This window comes from Vulpes lagopus, chromosome 6 (assembly GCF_018345385.1).
Source record: "Vulpes lagopus strain Blue_001 chromosome 6, ASM1834538v1, whole genome shotgun sequence".
NCBI lineage: Eukaryota > Metazoa > Chordata > Mammalia > Carnivora > Canidae > Vulpes > Vulpes lagopus.
The window spans coordinates 105,905,905-105,931,752 of record NC_054829.1 but is presented as its reverse complement, the minus strand read 5'-3'; the positions used below and the strand labels follow the sequence as shown (position 1 = coordinate 105,931,752).

Sequence of the window (25,848 nt, the reverse complement as noted above, 5' to 3'; positions counted from 1 at the left end):
TTTCTGATCTCTGTTTGAACACCTTCAGTGATGGTGCTCTCCAGAGGTAGCCAACTCATTCCACTTCTGGGCATCTGTTAGTGAGTTCTTTATGGCCCTTATATTGAGCTGTTAGATGGGTTATTCCTCTCTTTATTTGGCCACTGACATTCTACCCCATAAATTTAATCACACTGCTTCATAACAGCAAGGATTAAAAAAGAATCTGGAAAAAGGAAGAAAGTCCTTTAAAACAGAGAATATAAAGACGAAGCATCAAATGTTCACATTTTAGTTGTTTTTTTCCTCAATATAACTTATCTCCCTTTCCTTTCTATTATAGTGTCAGTAGAATTTACCAGTACCAAATATGGACATCATTTCTAAGTTCGTTAAGACCTGACGATGATACAATTGTTCAGTTCGCAAAACAAATTATTGTTCATGAAAATTACAACGGAACCACCTATGAAAATGACATAGCTTTGATTGAATTGAGAAAACGCTCAAACCAAAAAGAATGTTCGCTGCCTCATTCCATCCCTGCCTGTGTCCCGTGGTCTTCATATCTATTTCAACCTAATGACAGATGCACTGTTTCTGGCTGGGGTCGAGAAAAAGGTATATGTTTTAAAATTTGTTAATCAGAATCCAGGGGTTCTATTCCAGGGGAATAAAAATGGATAGAGCTAATTTCCTAGTACTCTGGGAAAAACATAGCATAACTCCAGAAAAATGAGCAGTCAAGACTGGCTTCATGGGAGTGAGACTTGTGCAGTTGTCCAGCATCCCAGGCTCCAAAGACCCCATGCTTAGTGTACTGCTATGCTGTCATCATCATTAAATTCTTAATATTTTTGCAGCGGCCCCCACCTCACGTTTTTTGTTTTGTTTTGTTTTTTGTTTTTTGTTTTGTTTTTTTTACTGGGCCCTGAAAATTATGTAGCTGATCCTGATCCAGAGTTTCAAAGGACATCTACACTCTGTGATCTTGAAGTATACATTGAGGGGTAACCATTTAAAAAAAAAAAAGTAGAGTGACAGGGGGACATATACAGCATGGACTTTCTGGATTTGTTAGAGAGACATGGATGGAAGATAAAATGGTTTTCAAAGGAATAGTCTCAGTATAGGTGAATCAGTAATCCCACAACCCTCTGCTTTCTCCTTCACTTCCTCATTCTCCTTGCCCCACCATTGCGTCCCACAAAAAGTAAAAAAACATAAAGAATTATTTCTTGAGCTTCTAAGAAGACTTGAGGTGAACATTTGTGTGAATAAGTGATGCAGACACTTAGAAAAACTGGCTAAATTAGAAGTTAAATTAGAATTAGCCAGTGTTTTTACCTTTATCTTGATGAGTTAGCTTTGAAATTTAGTTTCCTTTTGACCTCCTATATCTCTATGTAAATAACTTCACTACATGGTCTTATAGACTCATACTCCACCGCATTGTTTATAGTTGCTACATTGAAAAGTTCCAAATATGTGTATAAATTAACATATAATACCCAAGACTAAATGTTATTAGTAATTAATTTATTCAGAAGGCATTATGTCTTTACATTTGTTCCTTAAAAAACTTTTATTATGTACATTTACGAGTACAAGAGTAGAGATTAAGTATATGCAATAAACCTACTTCCTTGTCACTCAATTTCCAGTTATCAACCCTCTACCAGTCTTGTTTTATCTCTCAGAATTATTCACAAGCTTAATAGATAAATAGGAAGGGCTACTTATAAAGGGATTAATTACAAGGATGTGGATAGGAGTTTGGGGAACTACAAGGGCTAGGCAGCAACCTGGAATGAACAGCACCAGAACAGCTTCTCTTAGATCTGAAGATGTGAGAGGAAGAAGTTACCACGAGAAAGAGTATCAGGTTGAGCAGGCTGCCTTAAGAGCAGCAGTGATTTTGGATCGAAGGTTATAGCCAACCCCAATCTCTTTATCCTCTCTCCTTATCTTCCCTTCCTTCCTTTATGTTGAAAAGCAGAGGCTAGGGACCCCTGGGTGGCTCAGTGGTTGAGCGTCTGCCTTCGGCCCAGGGCGTGATCCTGGAGACTCGGGATCGAGTCCCACATCGGGCTCCCTGCATGGAGCCTGCTTCTCCCTCTGCCTGTGTCTCTGCCTCTCTCTGGTCTCTCATGAATAAATAAATAAAATCTTAAAAAAAAAAAGAAAAGAAAAGAAAACCAGAGGCTAAGAGATTCCTATTGAGGTGGTCCCTTAGATCAGGCTCTTTAGGCAAAGGGTAGGGCATCAAAGGGGAGAGAATGGATCTGAAAGACACTTGGGAGCTATTGAACATACTCCCCCCACCCACCCACCACACACACTTATTTTTTCCTGAAGCATATTAAATCAAACCCAGATATAATGTAATTTTACCCATGAATATTCCAGTAGATACCTTTACCAGGTAAGGACTAAAGAAACAAAAATAAAAACAAAAACACAACATCATCCATATCCAACAAAATGAAAATGATCCCATAATATCATCTAATAACCATTCCATGTTTAATATTTCTCAATTATTTACAAACTATTTTAACAATCAGAATTATTTCCATGGGATCCAAAGTCTGCACATTGCATTTAGTGGCTATTTTTCTTAAATCTCTTTTACTCTAGAACAGTTACCCTCTTCCTTTTATTTAAAATGTTATTTATTAAAGAAACTGAGTCGTTCTTATTTTGGAATTTTCACACCTTGAATCTGGCTGATTGTATCTTTGATGTGGCATTTCGCACATTCTTCTATTCCATGTATTTCCTATAAACTGGTAGGTATGTTCTTATGCATTGTTTTACTTATCAAACACAATTTAACACATTTTTGAGCCCTTATCATGCCTGCAAGATAGTAATGCTAATGTACTAGGATTTCACTGATGAAAAATATGGACCAAGTCAACAAAGAGTACAGAGGCTACAGATTGAGAGACAAGGACCAGCACTCAAGGGACTTACAGTACAGAGAAGCCATCAGATGTGAATGCCACCATCAGATAGCAGAATGTGACAGGTACCCCAAGGAGTATATAAAGCAATAGAGTGCCTGAGTGGCTCAGTCAGTTAAGCATCCAACTCTTGATTTTGGCTCAGGTCATGATCTCAGGATTGTGAGATCAAGCCCTGCATCAGACTCCTTGCTGAGCATGGAGCTTGCTTGAGATTCTCTTTCTCTTTCTCCCTACGCCCCTCCCCACTCTCACTCTCCCTCTAAAAAAGAAAAAAAGGAGTATACAAAACAATTCCTTCCCCTTCAGGGGAGGGAATAATCTCCTGAGCCATTAAAAATTGTTCACATAGTATAGGAATTCCCAGTTTTTAAAGGCTTTTCCTGAGTTGGAAGAAATAATAAATCACTAATTAAAAAAAAAAAAAAAAAACTCTTAACCTGAAGAAGATAGCATTTTAAAACTAACTTGAAGTAAGACTTGAAGGAAAAAAAAAGAAAATCTCCTAATCTGTCCTTTACTTTGGTGGATTTTTGTCTCCCCCCTGATTTTCAGAAGAGAATATTAGTTTTATAGTATACTACATGCTCCCTACAGTGTTAGGGTCATGGAGGTGTCCTCTCAAGATAACCAGAAGCCAGGGTACCTGGGTGGCTCAGTGGTTGAGCATCTGCCTTTGGTTCAGGTCGTGATCCCGGGGTCTTGGGGCTCAAGTGGTGATCCCTGGGGTCCTGGGATGGAGTCCTGCATCAGGGTTCCTGAAGAAGCCTGGTTTTCCTTCTGCCTCTGCCTCTGCCTCTCTTTCTGTCTCTCTGAATAAAATGTTAAAAAAGAAAAAGAAAAGAAAAGATAACCAGAAGCCTCTGTCCCCCAATAGTTTATACATTAAATGAGGGGGTAAGTCATTTGACTTACATTCATTCTTATGTCAAAAGGTTGTTTTCACTCTAACAAGCACTGTCAAGGAAATCTGTGACTGTGAAATGATAGGACCTATTCATGTAAGAAAATGCTAATCACTGACTGGATCCACAGTCACTGGATCAGTCTAGCTCCCCGACTGGACTTAGCAATTGTAAGGGAAGGAGTTTATCTTATTCATCTCAGAGCACCCAGGGCTTTGTGAAATGAGAATGACTCCAGCATGTGTTCAGTAATGCCCCTTAACTATTTTTAGAAGGGCAATTATAGAAACAGGGCAGAGGAGCAGCATAGGATTAAATACGTTAATGAACTCTCCTCAAAAGTTTATATATGTGTTAAGGAATATATGTAATCTTCTATATTCCTCATGGTTTACCAAATTATGAGAATAAGTATTTATTTAGATTTCTCATTTGTGACTTCTAAATGTCTATTTGTTCTCTCACTTTGTTTAGATAACCAAAAAGTTTATGTACTTAAGTGGGGTGATGTTAACCTAATAGACAACTGCTCCAAGTTTTATCCAGGTCGCTACTTTGAAAAAGAAATGGTGTGTGCAGGTAAGTCCCAAGTAGCTTCTCTAAGCTATTTACACCTACCCCCGACCAAATATCTCTCCTCCTCTCTAAATCCATCCACTTGCTCTGGGCCCTGGGCCCTTTCATTGGACCTTCTGGCTGGTGCTTCCCTGGCCCCTAGTTCAAATTCCCTTAAGCTAACACTAAAAGGAAAAATCTTATGACACCGTATGGCATATAGCAAGGTGACCAAGAGCATGGACTCTGGAACAGACTGCCCAGGCTTTACATCCCCGTTTTTACCAATTACTACTCATGTGACCTGGAGCAGGCTTCCCCATCTGCAAAATCCAAGGTCTTAATAAATGAGGAAACAGATGCACAGCAGTTACATAATTTGCCCAAAGTCCTACAGACAAGAAGTGGCATATCCAGGATCAAAACTCAAACTTGTTCTAAATAAAATTCTGAACAGTCTTATTTCAGATGTGTCCAGTCAGGAGTAAATCCTCCCTCCTCAGAAATCCCATCGCACTTTTTATAATACCTGCCACCGACTGCTAGTGATACAGAGTTGCAGGGTGCTTGTCTCATGGAGTGGAAGAATGAATCTCCCCAACACAAAAGGGTGAAGGGAAATAAAAGTTTATTAAGTGAAAGTGAGAGCAGAAAGGAAAGAAAAAAGCTCTCTAGAAGCAGAGAGGTCCTGAATGGGTTGCCACCTAGGCCTTTAGTGGCAGTCTTTTATTGAGAACTGACTGGGAAGCCCATGGCCTTGATACTCTTCTACCAACTTGGTCTGTTCCCTTATCTCTTGTTCTGCTCCACTGGGTCTCAGCCTCTCCACCTGCAGGGAACAGCGGAGCCCATCAGGGGAGTTAAAGGCTTCCTGTATCTCTTGCCTACATCTTATAACCCCTTCCATACTCTCTGGACCGGACCTGTGGGCGCAAAGAGCTGTACTGGGATTGTGAGGAGTGATTGATTGTATACTCTTTTAATTCATGGGGGTGAGGGATAGCACAAGTCTGGAAGCAAGGATTTCAGGACCTCAAAGGGCCAGCTATGCCAAGATAGGGTTACTTTTAAGCATGAAGGCACTAAGGCAGCCACGAGTTCCTTGAGGAGGGTCACACTCTGCATGTTTCAGGGACCTATCTTGCAAGTTGTAAGGTGATTTTAATTGAAGCTACATTTCTTTTGCCTTTGTTTCCCACATCTTTGACACAAGCTACCACAGTTCCTACTATTGGCTGTGATGCTAAGGCAGGGAACCAGCCAGGGTAATGCATATATGATACTTTATTAAAACCACTTATTAAAAATAGCGTATTACAGAAAAAGGCAATGTTATTGACATCCTATAGCTTTTGGGATCTGTGATTTAAAAACCTTAGAAAGTCTTAAAAGTGAAAAGAAAGTAAACAGTCATTCCCAGTGCCCTCCCTTCTTAAATGGAGTTCAGGATGCCAGAGGACAAAAAGGGAGAATAGCACAAAACCTACCAGGAGGCAATTATCACAATTTACAGGAAAAGTTCTAAGGTCTCCCTGCCTGAGTTCAAGTCCACCCTCTGCCACTCAGTAGCTATATGGCCTTGGACAAATTAGGTTCCTCTCTGTGCCTTATTTATCTGATCTTAAAATAGGGATAATAATGATGCTTAGCTCATTGGGCTGTGGTTTAGGATTAACACAATGAATGACTAATATATATTAAGCACTCAATAAGCACTAAGTATTTCTATCATTTTCCCAATCAGCACTGGATGCTACTTTCAGATTGCAGTCTCTTTAGAGTATAAACTTGCATAAAATAGAGGAAGTAAGGGAAGCACTCACTAAATTTGGAAAATGAGCAGAAGACTAAGTGTCCCCTACCTGCATTGCTCCATCTCTACGGGCCCAGCAGGGGCCTGGAAGGGAGAATACTCATTGTTTCCCGTTAGGAAAGTAGAAGAAAGCCAGAAGGTACACCCATTGGTGGAGGAGACAAGAAGTCGGCATGGCAGCCTCGACAAATGGAAGTGCGTGTGTGATTTTCTTTTTTCCTTTGTCTTTTTCAGGTACAGATGACGGTTCCATCGACGCCTGTAAAGGGGACTCTGGAGGCCCCTTAGTCTGTAAGGATATCAACAATGTGACTTATGTTTGGGGTGTTGTGAGTTGGGGTGAAAACTGCGGAAGACCAGAGTACCCAGGTGTTTACACCAAAGTAGCCAATTATTTTGACTGGATTAGCCATCACGTGGGAAGGTCTCTTATTTCTCAGTACAATGTATAAAATTGTGGTCTCTCTCTTCTACTCTTTTTCTCTAGGGAGTTGGATTTTAGTTGAAATGATACTGCATAATTAGTACTTCTCTAGGAAAAAAATAATAAAGCACATTTTATTGGACATTTTTAAAGGTCTCTACAAAGCTTATTCCATATTGGAACTTTGCCACATAATCAACAAAGAAATATTTTAGTTGGGCATCCATATTTTATTGAATTGAAATTGGGATTAAATTATCTCCTTATACAGGAATGATATATCGACTATACTAAAGGTTTTGCTAGTTGAATGACATTGGATTCACATAAGCCTGCATTCAAACCCCAATTCTACCATCTATGAATTACCTGGCCCTGGGCAATTTATTATCTTTATTGTGCCTCATTTTCGACCTCAAATGGAAACTAGAATTTTGAGAAAATGAAACCACATACTAAATAAAATGTTTGCATAGTACCTGTCACAGGAAAATAACTGACCTCATACCTCTTGTCCCATTTCTCTGCTTTTTTTTCTTTTTTTGAGATTTTTATTTACTTATTCATGAGAGGTAGAGGCATAGGCAGAGGGAGAAGCAGGCTCCATGTGGGGAACCTGATGCGGACTCCATCCAGGATAACAACCAGAGCCGTAGGCAGATGCTTAACCACTGAGCCACCCAGGCATCCTGCATTTCTCTGCTTCTTAAAGTGTTAAAAGTTATCTTGAAATATTGTCTTTAGTTCTCCATTTCACAAATCCTCCTTGACTCTCTTTAAACCTTTCCACAGATACCTCCACACAACCATTGACCTCCTTGGTGTCAAACCCACAGTCACTTAGCTACTCTCTTCTCCCCTTGTCCCAGCAGTGGTAGACACAGTTGGCCCCTCAGGACATTACCCTCTCTGCCTGCCCTGCTGCCTCCCTGGCGGCTGGTCTCAGCCTCCTTCCTAGCATCTTCCTTCTGATCACTTCTTTCACTTTGTGCTTTCCCTAGAGATCTTACCTGGAGTCAGCTCTAAATCCCATCCACTGTCCCAATGACCTACAAATCCATATCTCCAGCCCTGATCTTCCTAAATTCCAGACTAGTATTTCACTGAGCAGTTACCATCCCCATCTGGACATTTGATGGCATTTCAAAGGAAACAAAGCCAACCCCAAATGGCCCCTTCTTAAACCTGTTCCTCCCTTCCTAGTAAATGGCATTTACTCAGGGGTCTCCTGTGCACCCACTTTACAGTAGGTGCTAGTCTCTTTGTATCATGTGACCCTGCTTTAATATCAGCATAGCACTTGTCATTACCCAAACATGTCCTGTTTTCACTGGTTTGTCTACTTCTTCCCCACAATGCTCACCCACCCAGTATTGCCCTCCCCTGACTACACTGTAAGACACAAAAGAAAGATAGTCTGTCTTCTGTCTGCATTCCTAGCACTTGGTTCATAGGAGGTTCATTAGCTGCTTTCATTATTACTACTTAAAATGCAACTATTATCATCCTGAAGACTGACATATATTTTTCACATCAATATTACCTTCAATACCTGGGGTTCACTCCTGGATGAAGCCCAATTGTTTTAATAATGGAAATGCCCATTTCTATGTACATTCCAAAGTTGCTTACTGCTCAGATTTTTTTTCCTTTTTAAAAATTTTGGTAACCTATGCATACAACTTTTTCTACTACTGCTTCACCATTTTGAAGTGTACAGTCTAGGGCCATTAAGTACGTTTCCATTGTTGTGCCACCATACTGTCTTCAGAAAGTTTTTGTCTTCCCAAACTGAAACTCTGTGCCTGTTGCACACTATCTCCTCCTCCCCATCTGCCTACGGCTCTGGTTGTTATCCTGGATCGAGTCCAGTCTGCAACAGGTTCCCCACAGGGAGCCTGCTTCTCCCTCTGCCTATGTCTCTGCCTCTCTCTCTCTCCCTCTCATGAATAAGTAAATAAAAATCTCAAAAAAAAAAAAAAAGAAGCAGAGAAATGAGACAAGAGGTGTGAGGTCAGTTATTTTCCTGTGACAGGTACTATGCAAACATTTTATTTAGTATGTGGTTTCATTTTCTCAAAATTCTAGTTTCCATTTGAGGTCGAAAATGAGGCACAATAAAGATAATAAATTGCCCAGGGCCAGGTAATTCATAGATGGTAGAATTGGGGTTTGAATGCAGGCTTATGTGAATCCAATGTCATTCAGCTAGCAAAACCTTTAGCAAAACCTTCCCATGCTTCCCAGATTTTTAATTCCTTTTATCATTGAATGCAGGAAAATATTTGGTTATCTATAGCTGTGTAAGAAAGAACCCCCAAATATTTATTTAAATAATGATTGTTTATTATTTTGCCTACATGTCTGGGGACTGATGGGGCTCAGCTGGCCATCTCATCCATCCTCTAGCACAGATGCTGTCAGATGGGGAGGCCTGGGGCAGGGATTATCTTGAAGGCTTCTTCACTCACGTGTCTGGTGCTTAGGCTGGGAGAACTCAAACAGCTGGTGCTTCCCAGGCATCTCTCTCTATGTGGTCTTTCCACCTGGGCTCTCAACATGAGGACTCAGAGACACTAGACTTCTTTCAAAACAGCTGACAAGTGTCCTGGGAGAGCCCATGAACCAGAAAAGCCTTTATAAAACTAGCCTTGCAAGTCATTTAGCCTTGCTTCCATCAGAAGACCTGACCACGTTGAAGGGATGAGATATAATCCATCTCTTGCTGGAAGGGGTGTTGAAAAATTTGTGGCATGTTTTAAAACCACCACCATATCCTGGCCCAGCAAACCTGGAGCCTGTAGCATTTCTTGAAGATGCCTGGGTATGAATACTGCAAGGTGGAGTATTCCTGCAAGGTGGGAGAAAAGCAGCATTGTGGCCCCTTGAAGGACCAAGCCAGTCCACTTGGTGACCTGGGACCTCAAGGCTTCACAGCATGTTAGACCAGAATCTGAAGAGTGAAGAGCCAGCTTCTCTATAGTGTCTCTCTGTGATAGAGACTGGGAACAGCAGGAGTGAGATTGGATTCCTGGACTCTCTCAGTTCAGAGGTCTATGTGAGGGCTCCTGGTTGCAGATCACAGAAATCAATCAAACTGGTTTAATGAAAAAAAAGAAAAAAATGTGTTCAAAGATATTATGTAGTTCACAGAATCTTCAGGAAAGCCAGAGTGTTGGCTACACGTCTGGAGATAATGCTCAAAGACCACTGTAGGACTGCTTATCAGAGACTCCCACTGCTATTAGCTCGGGTCCCAGTCTCCATGAAAATCTTGAACTGCAGAGGCTGGGCACCAGACATTACTGCTTGGCCTTCTGCCACTACTGCTTCTGTGAGTTAGCATGGTCTTTCCCGAAGGTGGTCAACAAACAGAGCTCACTAAATGTAGAGTGCTGCCATCGTCTTATATTTAACCCTGGCCTCAGAAGTCACTATCTTATGAGGGAGACAGAAAAAATTATAAAGCTACGTTTTGCCAGGTCAACGGAGGGGAAAACTCAAGGGAGACTCATAAATCAGTCTGAAGTGTCAACGAAGGCCTCCCCAGAGGTGAGTTTAATCTGAATTACAGAAGAAATCTCCAAGCAGATGTAAATGCAAAGGCTCTGTGTCTAGAGGAACCAACCTAAAAAGTGGACAGAGAGCAGTTCTGCATGACAGTCGGGGGTGGGAGAGTAGGGTGCAGCTGAGGACCTGGAGAGGGAGAAAAGGGTAGATCAGAGAGGGCTTTGCACAAGAGTTGGGACCCACTGACTTTGGAAAGTTCACACTGGAGGCATGGAGGAAGATGTATCGGAGGGGTGAGATGGGGTGGGAAAGACAGTTATGAGATAACTGGACCAATTCAAATGAAAAATGATTAAGACAGAAATTTTTAAAGAAGATGGCACTGATTCCAGATATATTAAGGAGTAAAATAGATGGCAGCTGGGGACTGAAGAGAGGACAGGGCACTAGGGAGAGGGATAGGACTTTGGAATAACTCCCAAGTTTTCTCTGGGATAATGAGAAGATTGCTGTTGCCATTGATGGAAGAAATAAAGCAAACAGAGAAAGAAGAGCAGGTTTTGTTAAAGATATTTTGAAGCTGTGAGGTCTGTGGGAGCATAGGAAAGATGTATATAGCATGCAGTAGGAAATATAAAGCTAAAAATCAATCAGAGGTTTGGAAGTAGCCAGAAACCCAACCTAGAGAAACCACACACCTGAATTTATCCTGATGGTCTAAAACACTGCAGTCGTACCCAAGTAAGTAACTTCCATTTTGTCCAGAGCATCCTCTCTGTATGCCAAGTAATCTTACATTCTACCCACAAAGATCACTTGAAAATCTCTTCCCTCATTGCTGTGATTTGAATGTTGTGTTCCCTCAAAACTCATGTTGAAATCCTAATGCTCCATGTGATGGCATTAAGAAGTAGGGTCTTTAGGAGGTGCTCAAGTCATGAGGGTGGAGGCCTTATGAATGGGATTAGTATTTTATAAAAGAAACCCCAGAAGAAACACCACTTCCATCAAGTGAGGACACAGAGAGATGGCAGTCATCTGCAAATTAGAAGAGACCCCTCCCCAGAACCTGACACTCTGGCACCCTAATCTTGGATCTCCAGCCTCCAGAAGTGTGAGAAATAAACTTGTTGTTTATAAATCACCTAGTCTGTGATATTTTGTTAAGATAGCCCAAACAGACTAAAACACTGGTCAAATTTGCCTGATGACAGAACACCTGAAATGGAGAGCATTATCTTCAGTATATTATGGAACCAGCCTGAGCTTACAGATCTGGTGCAGCTGTTTCTTGTCCTTCACTTTGAATAGCCCTGGTTTGAAGGCTATTCATGCTATCTTTAATTTTTTTTTTTTTTTTAAAGGCAGAGGCTGGAAACTAGCACTTACTTCCCTTCATTTCAGCCCTTTTTAGAAATCAATGTTCTAGCCTTAACACTGGGCAAAGATTGATCATTATGTCTGGAATGGTTTCGCCACTTGGCATTTATTTGCATCACAATAACACTGCTCAGGTCATTTAATGAGACGGTGGAAAAGACTAAAACAATAGAAACTTCCCTTGATATTTTGTATTTTGATTTGGTGTTGTTTCAAATAGCACACAGGATTCTACTCTTCAAGCAGTCTGAGTTAATATGCTACATTAAATCCAATACATTTTGCATTCTTGATGTCACATGACTTCTCTGTACCTTGACTCCTTCACCATAAATGACTGACAATGCCTCCCAGGCCTCTGTCTTCCCTTCCTCCATTGTGGTGGGTTAATCACAGCGCAAGCGCCAGTAGCTTGGGCGACTTCCTGGGGTTGAGCTACATCTGTCTGTGTCTGCCAAGAGGGACACATTTTTCTGTTTCTAACTCACCCAAAGTCTGCATCCCTATAAAACGCTGTTCTGTGAGATGGTTTGTATGTGAAGTACATGGCACAGAGGAAGTTCCCAATAAGGAGGGATATCACTCTTAAGGACTCTTTAGTACACATTTATTATACTTATGAGGCTTATAACAAACACAAACGCCAAACTAGAACTTATTAGTAATTTTACTAAGGAAGGACGCACCTATTCCCAGCACCTCCAATACTGCCCTGGATCTTATTACTGTTAGATTCCTGGAAATTTCCGGGATACTCACATAACCAGATATTCATAGCTCTGGTAAAAATTACTGCAATTGTTATTTAAGGATTCTGCGCAGCTCAGGGGAAAAAATACTGAGAAACTTCGCCGGAGTCATCAAGCTACATAATAAGTTGAGCAGGAAAAGTGATTCTATTAAGATTAAAAAAAAAAAAAACTGTATTCAAACGTAGAATGACGCCTCTCCTATCAAGAAAGAAAATAGTTTTTATTTTCAAACCATTTTCTTCTACCAGAATTTCTAAATGTGCATCTAGCTCATGCTTGCCAGTCAGGCGGCACCTGGGCCTTGGGTCGACAGGTCGGGCTCCCGGGGGGCTCCGGATTCCCGTCCACGGCTCAGGCGGACTCGCATTTTCAAACGAAACGAAGCCACGACCCCTCGCAGCGCTCTCCGCAGGGGGCCACGGGCGTCCCCGCCCAGAGGAGCTGGTTCCTAGGGACGGCGGTGGGCAGGTGGGAGCGGCGATCGCGGGGCTGAGCCCCTGGGGCTCACCTGGCTGCACCTTACAACCACCAGGAGGCTTTTGTTTCTTTTTTTTTTTTTTTTTAAAGATTTTTTTTTATTTTATTTATTATTTATGTATTATAGTCACAGAGAGAGAGAGAGAGACAGGCAGAGACACAGGCAGAGGGAGAAGCAGGCTCCATGCACCGGGAGCCCGATGTGGGATTCGATCCCGGGTCTCCAGGATCGCGCCCTGGGCCAAAGGCAGGCGCCAAACCGCTGCACCACCCAGGGATCCCGAGGCTTTTGTTTCTATTAATTTTTATTTTTTATTTTATTTGCGTGTCATCCTTGCGCAGGGGCCATGCTAATCTCTGTATCGTTCCAATTTTAGTGTATGTGCTGCCGAAGCGAGCACCACCAGGAGGCTGTTTCAAAATACCGACCGTCAGAGCCACTACGGACGGACTCCTGGGGGGATCAGCCTCCTGGGGGGGCGGCGCCCCGACGTCGCTGCAGAGTTAGCACCGCCCCCTCCAACAGCGCTAACTAGAGCCCTCGCGCAGAGGGCCGCGGGGACCCCTCCCCCCGCTGACGCACCACGCCTGGGCGCAGGCGCAGGCGCACAGGAGGCCGCGGCCCAGGTCGGCGCATGCGCCGTGCCGCGCGTCTCCGCGACTGCGCCGCCTCCCCGCCGGAGCTCGCTGAAGGCTGAGGACCCGCCCCTCAGCTCGGAAGGAGGCGTGGGCATGGAGCGGGCTGGCGCCGCGGAGCGCGAGGCTGGCGCCGCTGCCTAGGGCGCCCGGTGCGCTCCGTGGGGGCACGGCCCGGTGCGGCGCGAATGGCCCTGCTCCCGCGGCCGGCGCTCGCCCTCCTGCTCCTCCTCTTCCTGCCCGCCGCTGCCCTGTGTCAGGAGCAGGCCCAGACCACAGACTGGCGGGCCACGCTGAAGACCATCCGCAACGGCGTTCACAAGATAGACACGTACCTGAACGCCGCCTTGGACCTCCTGGGAGGCGAGGATGGGCTCTGCCAGTACAAGTGCAGCGACGGTGAGAGGGAGCCCAGGCCCCGTGAGGTCGTCGCTTTGAGGGGGACGCGGGGGGCGGAGGTGCGGGGGGCGAGGCAGACCTCGTCGTCCTCTGGCTGTGGAGGCGCTTGGCCGAGGCTAGAGTCTTACGGTTCCTGCGGTTGGGCAATCGGGGCAGAAGCTCGCACCGCTATTGTTAGAATATAAGAGGTCACCCGAGGTGCTGCTCTCCGTGGTTTCATTGCTTTCGAGTGACTACCTTTTCTTTTTCTCGCTTTCTTTTTTCCCTTGGCTATTTGCGCGAAGTTGCCTAAGAACTTCGTGACGTACGCATCGTGGGAATGGAGTGGAACAGACGGATTTTAGCCCGCTATTTTAGCGCGGTTAGGCAGCCGAACATGCAGAATTTACCGAGAATTTTAATCGTGACGTGTTACCTGTCTCAAGAATTGGCTTTAATGTTTTTTTGTTTTTTTTTTTAATAAAGAACTGCAGGAAATACATTGCGACCTTTGTACAGACTTTTGGTGTACTTTATTGTTGGGAAAGAGTTTTGATAACTCTTCTAGAAATTGTCTGCCACGACTTGGTAGCAGTGACGCCTCCTCTTCGTTGTTGGTTAATGCTAATATAATTGTTTTGATTTTTTCGTATTTTTTAACCAATTCTTTTTGTTTTTAATTATTTATTCATGAGAGACACACAGAGAGAGAAGCAGAGACAGGCAGAGGGAGAAGCAGGCTCCATGCAGCCCGATGTGGGACTCGATCCCGGGACTCCAGGATCACGCCCTGGGCTGAAGGCAGATGCTCAACCGCTGAGCCACCCAGGCGTCCCAACCAATTCTTTTTGAATCTGAGAACTCGTTTGGTGGCCTTGTTGGTAATACTCAACACAGTGTCTCAGCCGAGATCTTTTTTTTTTTTTCAAGCACTTGCTTTTTTTTTTTTTTTTTTAATGTTTAAATATTGTAGAACCTCAGATAAGATGCTCAGGGTTCTTTTTGGAAATTCAAAATGTTAAGATTTTGAGAAATCATGTTTCCAGTAAGAGTAGATAGAGGAAGTCTGGTCCTAGTTCATTTAATGCTTTGCAGTTCAAAATAACTCAGTGACTGATGGTAAAACCAGAATGCATGTAGGTGAATTTAAAAGAAATCTATGTCATGTGAAACTGTAATGCCACTTGCTGCCTGTAATTCTCAAAATTTCTAGTTTAATGTTAATGGAGGTACAGAATGAGCCATATCTTGTATGCTATGAAGTGCTAAATCAGGAATACCAGTATGCAATCAGGAAGGAAATGTTTTTGTCCTTGTAGAGCTTGTTAGGAGGAATAAGTGAATTATTTGAAAATTAAATGATTGCCTTTCTTGAGGCAGATGTCATAATTTTACTTAGTCATCCCTATTCATTATACAAATATTTGGCTGCCTGTTACGTCTCAAGTGTTCTACCAATTGGAGATTCAGTAGTAAACAAAACACAAAATTCCTGTCCGTGGAGCTCTCATTCTGGTGGGGAGAGACAGTAAACTAAAAAATAAGTGGAATAAGCCAAATATGCAGTATATGTAGGTCTGAAGTTTGCTAGTGTTTTAAGAACAATAGTAAAAACAGCAGTGGCAGTGTTGGGAGAAAGTGTTGAGAAGAAATCTGAAAATGCTGAAGGTGACACTGATGATGTGGGGAAAGAACCCTCCAGGCAGAGGACCTGAGGAAGGACCTGAGGAGAAAGGCCAGTCAAGGATTACTTTGAAGATTTTGGCCTGAGCCAAAGGAAGGATGTAGTGTTACCATTTACTGAGATAGGAAAGGCTTCACAATCTTCATTAACTTGTGATGAGTCAGAGGTTCTAGAGTTTATGCTTAAAATATCGCAAGTTGGGCAGCCCGGGTGGCTCAGTGGTTTCGCGCCGCCTTCAGCCCAGGGCCTGATCCTGGAGACCCAGGATCAAGTCCCACATCAGGCTCCCTGCATGGAGCCTGCTTCTCCCTCTGCCTGTGTCTCTGCCTCTCTCTCATTCTGTGTCTCTCATGAATAAATAAATAAAATCTTTAAAAAATAAAATATCACAAGTTGAAGGAATACTGTTCACATTATAAAGATGACTTTAATCTTTTATTTTACCTAACCCTTTTTATCTCAACAAACCTCACTAAATTTACCATGCTGAGTTTCAAGCAAAATCTCCAGCATAAAAAAACACAAATGAACTTGAGAATTTAGAAAATGGTATGCTTTGATAAACATCCTTTTGTGTCTTAATAAATGCTGCTGTCTGCTCGTAGGACTGTGATTCCAAGTAACCATGTTGATAATTCCAACATTATGAAAATTGTTCTTTAGTTGCTATTACTTGAGAAGTCTCCCTGGAACACTGTTTCAACCTTTCCTGTATTTTGGAATGCAAGTGACCAAATCAGAACCAAACAGAAGCAGACAAATCCCAAAGCTAGAGGACCATGGTGATGGAAGGATGTTTGTTTAATAGTTGCAGTAAATAGGTAAAGGGAGCTTAAAAAAAGACTTGCTGGTAGGGAGAGAGTGATCAGATTAAAGGACACAGACTTGTTGCATTCAATTATCTTTATTTTATCAAAAGGCTTGGCTTTATGGAGGCTTGCTCCTTTCTGGCCATCCCGCCCAAGGTGGGAACAAAGCTTTATTGAGATCGAAGTAAAGTTATTTAGGAGAATAAATTAAATGGTTGCTATTTTTTTTTTTTTAAATTTTATTTATTTACGATAGGCACACAGTGAGAGAGAGAGAAGCAGAGACATAGGCAGAGGGAGAAGCAGGCTCCATGCACCGGAGCCCGACGTGGGATTCGATCCCGGGACTCCAGGATCACACCCTGGACCGAAGGCAGACGCTAAACCGCTGAGCCACCCAGGCATCCCCAATAAGCAACTTTATATATAACTTGTTAAAAAATGTAATTTCAATTTAAAGGTGAATTTAGAACTTAAACAGTTTAGAGTGTCTTGGGAAATCTGTTATTTCTCAGTTTTCTGGGGATTTTGGGGTTCAGGGGCAGTTGGTTTTTTGGTTTTTGGCTTTTGTTTTTTTTGTTTGCTGTAGAAAGAGAATATTTCATTTTCAGGAGGGAATTTTTCCCATTTTTTTCATCCAGTAATTTCATGGGTGTCTACTATGTCTCAGGCATCTTCTAGGTGAATAAGACAAAGTTCCCATTCTCATTGAAACTGGCTAATGTTAATTTGGTCAGTGAATTTTAAAAGAATAAAATCATGGAATGGATATGGAAGGGAAGGGGCTCTATTTTAAGATGGAGTGAGGGGGGGGAAGTCCTCTCTGATGAAGTAACATTAGCAGGTTCCCTCAAAAGCCAAACAAAAACCAGACACATGTTGTGTTATTATTCAGTAGTTCATGTATAGTAGGTCTTGGTTCTCATTGCATTTTATCAGCTTTACTCCTGAGAGCAGTTTTAGATACTGGCTCTGTTTGAAACAACTGCCTCCCCCATGTTCGCACCTCCATTTTCAGTTTTGCTGGCACTTTTGCTTCCGTACCATCTCTGTTCCTCTTTATTCTCCTGTAGCAAGTATGCTTTGTTTTGCTTTGGTTTGTCTCCCTGACCTCACTTGCTTCTGAACATTCTTCCACTCAAAGGTAATTATCTTTTACAAAATGAGAAAATATATAAATACACACATATGCACACACCTATGTGTCATTGTCATTACACACATCAAAATGTTAAAAAGTATATTATAGACTTAATATCAAAAGAAACTCCATAGATTTATATAAAATACAAAGGAAAGGAGAAATAGAAGTGCTCCTGTGGTATAAGTATTACAACATTGAGGGAAATATCTTCCCAGTTAAAAAAAAGGTAGACACTTGAGATTAAAAACCCACATGCCTTTAAAACTCTAGGCTCATCCTAATTGTCTGAGGGAGGTAATCTTTGATTCTAGTGGAAGAGGGTAGGTGCCAGAAATCTGGCAGCTGATAGATGGGGAATATATGTAGTATCCAAAAAGTTGAAAACAGGATAAAACAGTATGTTAGTTACATTTTCAAGTAATGTGACCATTATGAGTTGCTTCAACCTTCAGATACCTATAAAGGTATACTTCTAAATTGAAAGCAGTAAATCCAATCATTTACCTGAAAAATGTTTAGGAAGGGGCAGCCCAGGTGGTGGCTCAGCAGTTTAGCGCTGCCTTCAGCCCAGGGCCTGATACTAGAGACCTGAGAACGAGTCCCACGTCGGGCTCCTTGTATGGAGCCTGCTTTTCCCTCTGCCTGTGTCTCTGCCTCTCTGTGTGTGTGTGTTTCTCATGAATAAATAAATAAAATCTTTGAAAAAAAAATGTATAGGAAGTATACTACTTTTCCTATTTCTAGACTTTTAAAAAATATCCTTTGGCTTATTTATTGTACTTTTTCCAGATTAAATTCAACCCATTGCTTAATGTCTATTGCTAAATGAGTTTCTAAACATTTTAAATGGTTGATTGTTAAAAACCCCTGATGGGAGAGCATCATGATGAAGCTTCAAGGAACTAGAATAGCTTCCCCAAGAATTTCATGCTAATCCAGCCTCTCTCCCATTCAGTGAAGAGATTTCTAGTGTGGTAGGACAAAGAAGACGGTACATCAGATGGCTAGTTTCTTGTGATACTCCCATGAAAAATGTAGGCTGGAGAAAACTTGATTTATCACAACCAATCACACCTGGTTGAGTAGTCTACCCAGAAGATGGAGTTGATGACTTCACAGCTATTTATAGAGAGGGCTGGTCTGTGGGAGGGTGTTGCAGACCTCTGCCTTGGTTAGTATCTGTGTCTCAAATTTATAAATATCTGGGAGCAGCCAGTGATACTGAGTGAATAGCTCGAAATTTAAACTGTACAGGAAGTCTTGGATGATAAACTAAAACTAACAAGACAGAATTTCCCAATCTAATATTTAGGCTCAAAATTTAAGCTGTAGAGTGTTTAGCAGTAGATATTAGAAAGTTTACTTTAGAAAGAACTGATAGTTTTTCTTACTCTCTCATGTGTCTTAGCATTGAGACATGGCTAAAATATATGCTAATTGTCTTAGGCTCTATTGATACAAGTACTTTATCTCACCTTACAGTGTTCAGTTTGGGATGGCACATTTTAAAGAGATATGACAAACTAGAAGTGATCAGGCTTTGGAGGTTGATTAATGCTCACCAAACTCAAAGGAGACTGAGGGATAAGCAGCAGTACCAGTTTATTTATAATGAGTATTAGAACTGCCATGGGGATTTGCCTTCCAAGTCACCTACTCATTCATTAATTCATTCATCCATCAACAAATAATTTTTGAGAACCTAACCATATGCCGGGCACTGTTCTAGACTTTAAAGGTATGAAACACAGAAATTTCTGCCCTCACAGAGTTTATATTTCAGTATGGAGAGACAGATAATAAATAAGTAGGCTAATATGAAATTTTTGAGGGTTATGCATGCTACGAATGGTATGGTCAGAGAAGGCATTGCTGAGAAGGTGAAGGAATAACTATGTAGATACTGGGGAGGAAGAGCATCCACATAGAACAGCAGGTTCAGTGGCACTAAGGCAGGAGCAGACTTGGCATGTCTGGGAATAACGAAGAGACCAGATGTGATGGAATGAAGTGAAGGAACAGTAGGAAGATGAGATCAGAGAAGTAATGGTGTGTTGTGTGGGGGTGCAGATTGTATAAAGTTAATAGACATTGGAAGAATTTAGGCTTTTATCCTGAATAAGAGAAGCCATTGGAGATGGCTTTGGCAGAGAAAAGTCTTTATTTAACGTATTTTAATTTTAATAGGATCACTCAGGTTCAGTGTTGAAAAAAGACCATGGCTGGCAGTGCTGTGGAGTGGGGAAACCGAGATAGGGATGGCAGTAATCCATGGTGGCTTGGAGCAGTTTAGTAGCAGTTGCGGTGGGAAGAAGTGATTAAATTCTGAATATTTTGAGGGTAGAGTCAACAAGACATGCTGTGGAAATGGATGTGGGATATAAGAAAATGAGAGCATCAAAGATGGCTAAGGTTTTTTTCTGAGCACCAATAATGTTGGAGTTGTTTCATCTGAGAAGGAACTATGGCTAGAACAGGTTTGGGGATGAATATCAGGAGGTACATCTTAAGTTTGAGGTGCCCGTTAGATATCCAGGCCCTTTTAAGTGGAAAGCCAAATCATAAACAGTTTTCTTAAGAATGAAAGGGCTCAGAAACAACCATACTCTTGGACAGTGCTGGAGAAACAAGACCAACTTCTGTCATTGGCTTCCTCATTCCTCAATCCATTATAACTATTCTCTTCCTACATACTGTTCTTCAGACTGGGTAGAACAGGCTAGAGCTTTATATCTTCATCAGTTTATATTCTCTTTAGGCTCTACCTTGTTATTACTTCACTGAAGCATGTGAATCTCAGCAACTCACTTAAGCCATTTTTAGATCCTTACTTTGAGTGGGTTACTTATTTTGATGGTTGATTACTGGAAGGGTTGCTTTTTCTCCTCATATTTTACTTTTGGAGGGTAAACTTTATTTAAGTCTAATAGCAATAAATAATAGTTGAAAGTTGGTGGATCCTTTTTTTTTTTTTTCTAAGTAAGCAACTATGGGGAGGTTATTAGGGATGTTTTGCTTTTAGAATTGAAGATAAAGGGTAGTCCCAAATGTTGGAAGGATTATCATGTAAATAGGTAATTGGCTTGGCTCATTGTGTGTTCCCCAGGAGTAGAGGATTGCTTATAGGAAAACTGGAAAGAATTTAACAGTTAGTGCCATTCTACAATGGAACAGGCTATTTCTTAATACTGGAGGAGGATTATGGGAAAGTAGATGACTGTTAGGGATGTTGAAGCGATTTGTAGATTTCATGAGGAGAGCTATTTTTGAAGTACTTTGCAGCATTCTAGATTGCTGTGATGTCATCTTTCTCATTGTTACTGAACCATTGGTGCTATTAGGGAAAATAGAACCAGAGTAATATGGCTCACCATGCTTTGTTTATTCCTCACCTTTTTCCTTAGCTGACAAAGAAATATATTTGTGAAATGATTGGCTGGAGTCCAGGCTAGAATGTATGGTCCTGTAATGTCTTAAAATGGTTTTAAAGTAATTAAATGTTCATTGGATGACCTTATCTTCCTTAGCGTTAAGCTCTGTGAATAAACTGGTTAGTTAATGGTTATGGAGGTTTGCATGCAGTGGAGTATTGGCTGAAGGTTGGGAAGATACAGTTCTTGCCCCATAAGTTTTTAAACAAAAAATGGGAAACAGGGTGGATTTGTCTTTCATACATATGGACCCAGTCTGGCATATAAACTCTGAAATCTCCTGAAGTGCAGAGTAGCTTTTACATGTTTTGCATGGTATAGGCTTAAAATAAAGACATTCGCTTATGTCAGTACCCAAATATTAAATATTTCCAAGCCTAGTCTAGTAGTACATCATAGACTTTTTTGCATGTTTGTAAGTCATATTTGAAAATTAATTATGATACCATTTATATTTTACAGGATCTAAGCCTTTCCCGCGTTATGGTTATAAACCCTCCCCACCGAATGGATGTGGCTCTCCACTGTTTGGTGTTCACGTAAATATTATTTTCTTATTTGATAAGTTTTATGATCACTAGTGTTCCTTTTTTATTTTAAAGATTTATTTGTTTATTAGAGAGAGAGAGATAAAGGGATAGGGAGGGGCAGAGAGAGAGGGAAGAGAGATCTCAAGCAGACTCCCTGCTGAGTGTGGAGCCCAGTGCACAGCTTGACCCTGAAATCATGACCTGAGCCAAAATCAAGAGTTGGACACTCAACTGACTGAGCCACCCAAGCACCCCAACCAGGTAGTACTCTTAATAATGCAAGACTGTCAGTATATTCTCAAGGTTACAAATAATTTTGCCTGTTGTAATGGTAATTAGGTTTATTATACTCTTTTATAGCTAAAGCACATTTAGTAAGTCCTAACAAAACTAAATGGAATAAAATTCATGTTTTATTTTTTAATCTCGTAGATGTTAATACTGTTGAAAAGATATTTTCTCATGTAACACACATGGTTTAAAAGTTTGAAGTGTAGAATTAATGCTACTTAGGATGAAAAAGTATAGATAAAGCATAATATTTTCTGTATTAAAACAAAGCTAAGTAAGGTAGCTGTGGAGGTTTTTGGTAGGTGAGGCTAAATCTGAACCAACTGTTGCAGGAAAAAAATATTTATGAGTGATTCCTAGACACAAGGGTTTTGCGTATAAAGCTATTAAAACCAGTTAAAGATAAGCTGTAGATTTGAAGGAACAGTATCTTTAGGGAGTGGATAAACACTTAGAGATTGAACTACAATAACAAAATGTGAGTTGTAGAAGCTTAAAAGTTTTCAGTGATATTTCATATAAAATATATTTTATAGAGGGAGAGGTACAAAATACTTTGAAATATCCAAAAATCCATCTTTGCTCTTATCCTGACCTTTCTGTTTTTAAAAGTGTGTTTTGGACAATTGGAAGTTACATTTGTTACTGGCAGATAACTGAATATTGCAAAATAGGGAGTTTTGAGGCATAGCTGAGAGCCATAGTGGGTGCATGTGGGGGGAGTAATGGGCAGTAATCATCCTTGATTTCTAAGTCTACTTGAATGTAATACTTCAGCAGAGGAGTTTTGAATTTCATCAACAATAATCCATCCAAATGCCTCTTTCAGCTTAATATTGGCATCCCTTCCCTGACAAAGTGCTGCAACCAACATGACAGGTGCTATGAGACCTGTGGCAAGAGCAAGAATGACTGCGATGAGGAATTCCAGTATTGCCTCTCTAAGATCTGCCGGGATGTGCAGAAAACACTAGGACTAGCTCAGCATGTTCAGGGTAAGGATGATCCAGCAAGATGGAGATCAATGCTATTTGTAAAATTTTATTGACTGCTTTATGTTTTAGTACAGGGTTTACCACTAGAAATCTTCCACTGTGTATTACTATATCTATTGTGACACAGCCCTTTCAATTTCCTGAGATAAGGAGTCATTGGTTTTGTAATCCTAAATGATTTATAGTCATGGAAGCAAAAAGTGTTTAGGAGACTTTGGGAAGAGGGTATGTGCGAGGCAGAGAAGAATCATCCAAGATCTTGTGCCCTGTAGTGTATCTCTAATGACTCTAATGATCCAGAGCCTAAAGTTGGAAATCCTGGATCCAGTGATTTTAAGAACACAGCACATAGGATTTAGAGTGGGAAGTTTTAGAAGACTTGAGGTTTGTCTCTTCATATGTATCTGTGTCAGGAGGGTCCCTAGAACCACCCCCAGGTTTGCTAGGAGGACTTACAGGATTTAACATATAGTCATAGAGTGTAGGGATACAAAGTGAAGGGCAGCCCGGGTGGCTCAGCAGTTTAGCTCCACCTTCAGCCCAGGGCGTGACCCTGGGATCAAGTCCCACATCAGGCTCCCTGTGGAGAGCCTGCTTCTCCCTCTGCCTGTGTCTCTGCCTCTTTTTCTTTCTGTGTCTCTCATGAATAAATAAATAAAATACTTAAAAAAAAAAAACCTAAAAAGTGAAGTCAGCAAAAGGTAAAGGTGTTTCAGTGTTCTCATTTATAAAATAGTACCCATCTCATAGAATTCTCCTCAAAATACAATAAAATATTTGTGGAAATACAAATCACTGTACAAATACTAAAAGTTACAAAATCTTTTCACTGTTAAGCTGAAGTATTTATCATACATTGAAATCAGAAGAGAAGATGCAAGAAAGGAAACTAACATTTTTAGGCATTTTTCATAAGATACCATGCTAGATATTTTAGATATGTTTTCCTTGATGTTCACAAAAACCCAAAGAAGTAGTTAGTGGTACACTGATTTTTCAAGGAAGGAAACTGAGATTCCAAAAAGTAACTTGTCCTAAGTTGCATACTTCTGATTCTAAAACTTGTGTTCTGTCTACTACAGTATTCCCCAAACAATGTCATAGGTCTGATTCTGAATTCCTATAATAACTGTCAAGGAAGAAGTGTCTGCTCCAGGTGTGCAGCTTGAACTCCCAGCCTCTGAATCCCCTTGCATGCTTTCAGCTGAGGCAAACTAGTTGCGCAGCAGAATAGTACATGGATGTATTTCCTGTCTTCTGATCTAAGGACCTACTAACCGGGCTAAATGATGAAGCCAGTTTCCTTGCAGTGCCCTACTGAATAATTATAGCCTTTACACTTCTATGGTGGTTGTGTTCCTTAATGGCACAGCCTTTTGGAGAACTTTAAAAATGGCAGGATTTTGCAATGAATAGTTTCTTCCTTAACATGAGTATTTGAAACAAGAAGTATTTAGACGACTAAAGGCTACTCTGTGCAGTGTCTCTGTAAGTGAATTGTATGGAGATAATCTCACCTGGCTGTTACAGGCGTCTTAGAATAAGAAAAGTAAATCCATTATCTTTTCTGTAGTCCTAAAAACAATTTTAAACTCTGCTAGAGAAAAAACACTTTTGATTTCTAGGTCTCCTTTCCCAAGCCAAATTGGGATATTGAGAAAGAGAGAGCAAGAGCGGGGTCCATTTATCTTAAGCATCTTAAATGATGTATGATCAGTTCATAGAAGTCGTCAACCATAATTAAATGTTCTGAAGTTTCTCTATTTTTAACCTTTATTTCTTCTACACCTAAAAATCTTTTCTAGCGTTTTTTTCAAATAAAAGGAAAAGTAACAGTGATGAACTAATCAGTGCTATTGAGAGAGACTTGTTTGCCTAGTAGAAAAAAAAATTGGGTTGAACAGTTGCAAGCAAACAAAAAAGTAGATACGTGCCCAAGACACTGACACTGATTGTCTGTCTATATGTGCTTCTGGCCTTTAAAGGTTTGAGAGGACATTGATGTAACAGATGTTTACGTGCCCAGTAAGGGAGTACTTGACACCGTGCTGTGACATGTAATCTATGGGAAAAGAGAGCGGTACTTTTCAGTTGCCCAGCAGTAATAGCCCTTTCTTATTTTGCAGCATGTGAAACAACAGTGGAGCTCTTGTTTGACAGTGTTATACATTTAGGCTGCAAGCCATATCTGGACAGCCAACGAGCTGCATGTAGGTGTCGCTACGAAGAAAAAAGTGATCTCTGAACAAGATGCTAATGGCTGGTGACAGGACAGAAGAATATAGAACTACTGCTTTACAGTATAAAGCTGCCTTATTTTTGTGAAAGGATTATTTTAAGACTTTATTTTGACATTAAAACTTCAGACTAAAGCAAAAGATGGGAAAAGTGATCTTCCTGGACAATGTTCCTTAGTGTGCCAAACTGTCTTGACCAATCTCAGAGAGAGGTGCATGTTAAGGAGAGAATATTTTAAAAGGAGTCTGTAACTCAATTTTCACAGCTGTGTTTACCAAAACAATGAGGTCAAATGTAAAACTGATTACAAGGTATGTTAAACACTGTCTTATTTGGAAATATGGGGAAATCTTCACTTAGAAGTATGTTTACTATAAAAATTTAAATATACATTTATTCCTGGAAGGATCTGACTTTTTTTTTTTTTTTCTATTTTAATTAACACATTCTATGCTGTTTTCCTGTTGAGGAATGGGCTTGATGAGCCCGTTAAACATATGAATAAGTCTCACTTCTGTTAATGATAAGACTAGTTATAAGGACAAGGTTTCTATGTCTGTCTGTCTGTCTCTCTCTCTCTTTTTTAATATAATTGGAACCATCAGCTAGTGGCCTCTTAGGGAGCAAAACCAGGATCTATAGGTTTTACGTGATGTATTTGTAAGGTGATATGAACAAAATTCAGAAAAGCCACTCCCATTCTATGAATCATTCATATGACAAATATCATATTTTGCTATAACCTTTGCCTAAATTGAAGAAAACATGGATTTCTCGAGACAAATGAGAAGTTACTTCACATACACATTAGAGCATTATATGCTACTATGCTTTGGTGTTTATTTCCTAGCACTTGGTCCTCATAGTAGATTCAGGTATATCTTTAAAAGTCTGAAACCTTTTCCTAATAGTTGTCTTAATAAATATTATTCTTGATACTTTTTTAAA

At 40.8% G+C, this 25,848-nt stretch overlaps 2 protein-coding genes and 1 non-coding gene across 3 annotated transcripts in view; 2 read left to right on the top strand and 1 right to left on the bottom strand.

Annotated features, from left to right (window-relative positions):
* CFI (complement factor I) overlaps positions 1-6,787 on the top strand; it is a 50,228-nt gene extending 43,441 nt beyond the window's left edge. The window contains exons 12-14 of the mRNA XM_041759280.1: positions 323-600; positions 4,328-4,432; positions 6,456-6,787. Coding sequence (XP_041615214.1) covers positions 323-600; positions 4,328-4,432; positions 6,456-6,673 — 601 coding nt within the window. The 3' untranslated portion in view covers positions 6,674-6,787. The remainder of the gene's footprint in view (positions 1-322; positions 601-4,327; positions 4,433-6,455) is intronic.
* Positions 6,788-13,061: 6,274 nt separating this feature from the next.
* On the bottom strand, positions 13,062-13,165 carry LOC121493974. The gene has a single exon (XR_005988623.1). It is a non-coding gene; the product is annotated as a U6 spliceosomal RNA (small nuclear RNA).
* A 279-nt stretch (positions 13,166-13,444) lies between these two features.
* PLA2G12A (phospholipase A2 group XIIA) lies at positions 13,445-25,305 on the top strand. Its single transcript, XM_041758867.1, has 4 exons — positions 13,445-13,799; positions 21,309-21,385; positions 22,497-22,662; positions 24,789-25,305. Exons 1-4 carry the CDS (start codon positions 13,589-13,591, stop codon positions 24,905-24,907), a joined length of 573 nt encoding a protein of 190 aa, XP_041614801.1. The 5' UTR covers positions 13,445-13,588; the 3' UTR covers positions 24,908-25,305.
* Positions 25,306-25,848: the final 543 nt, after the last annotated feature.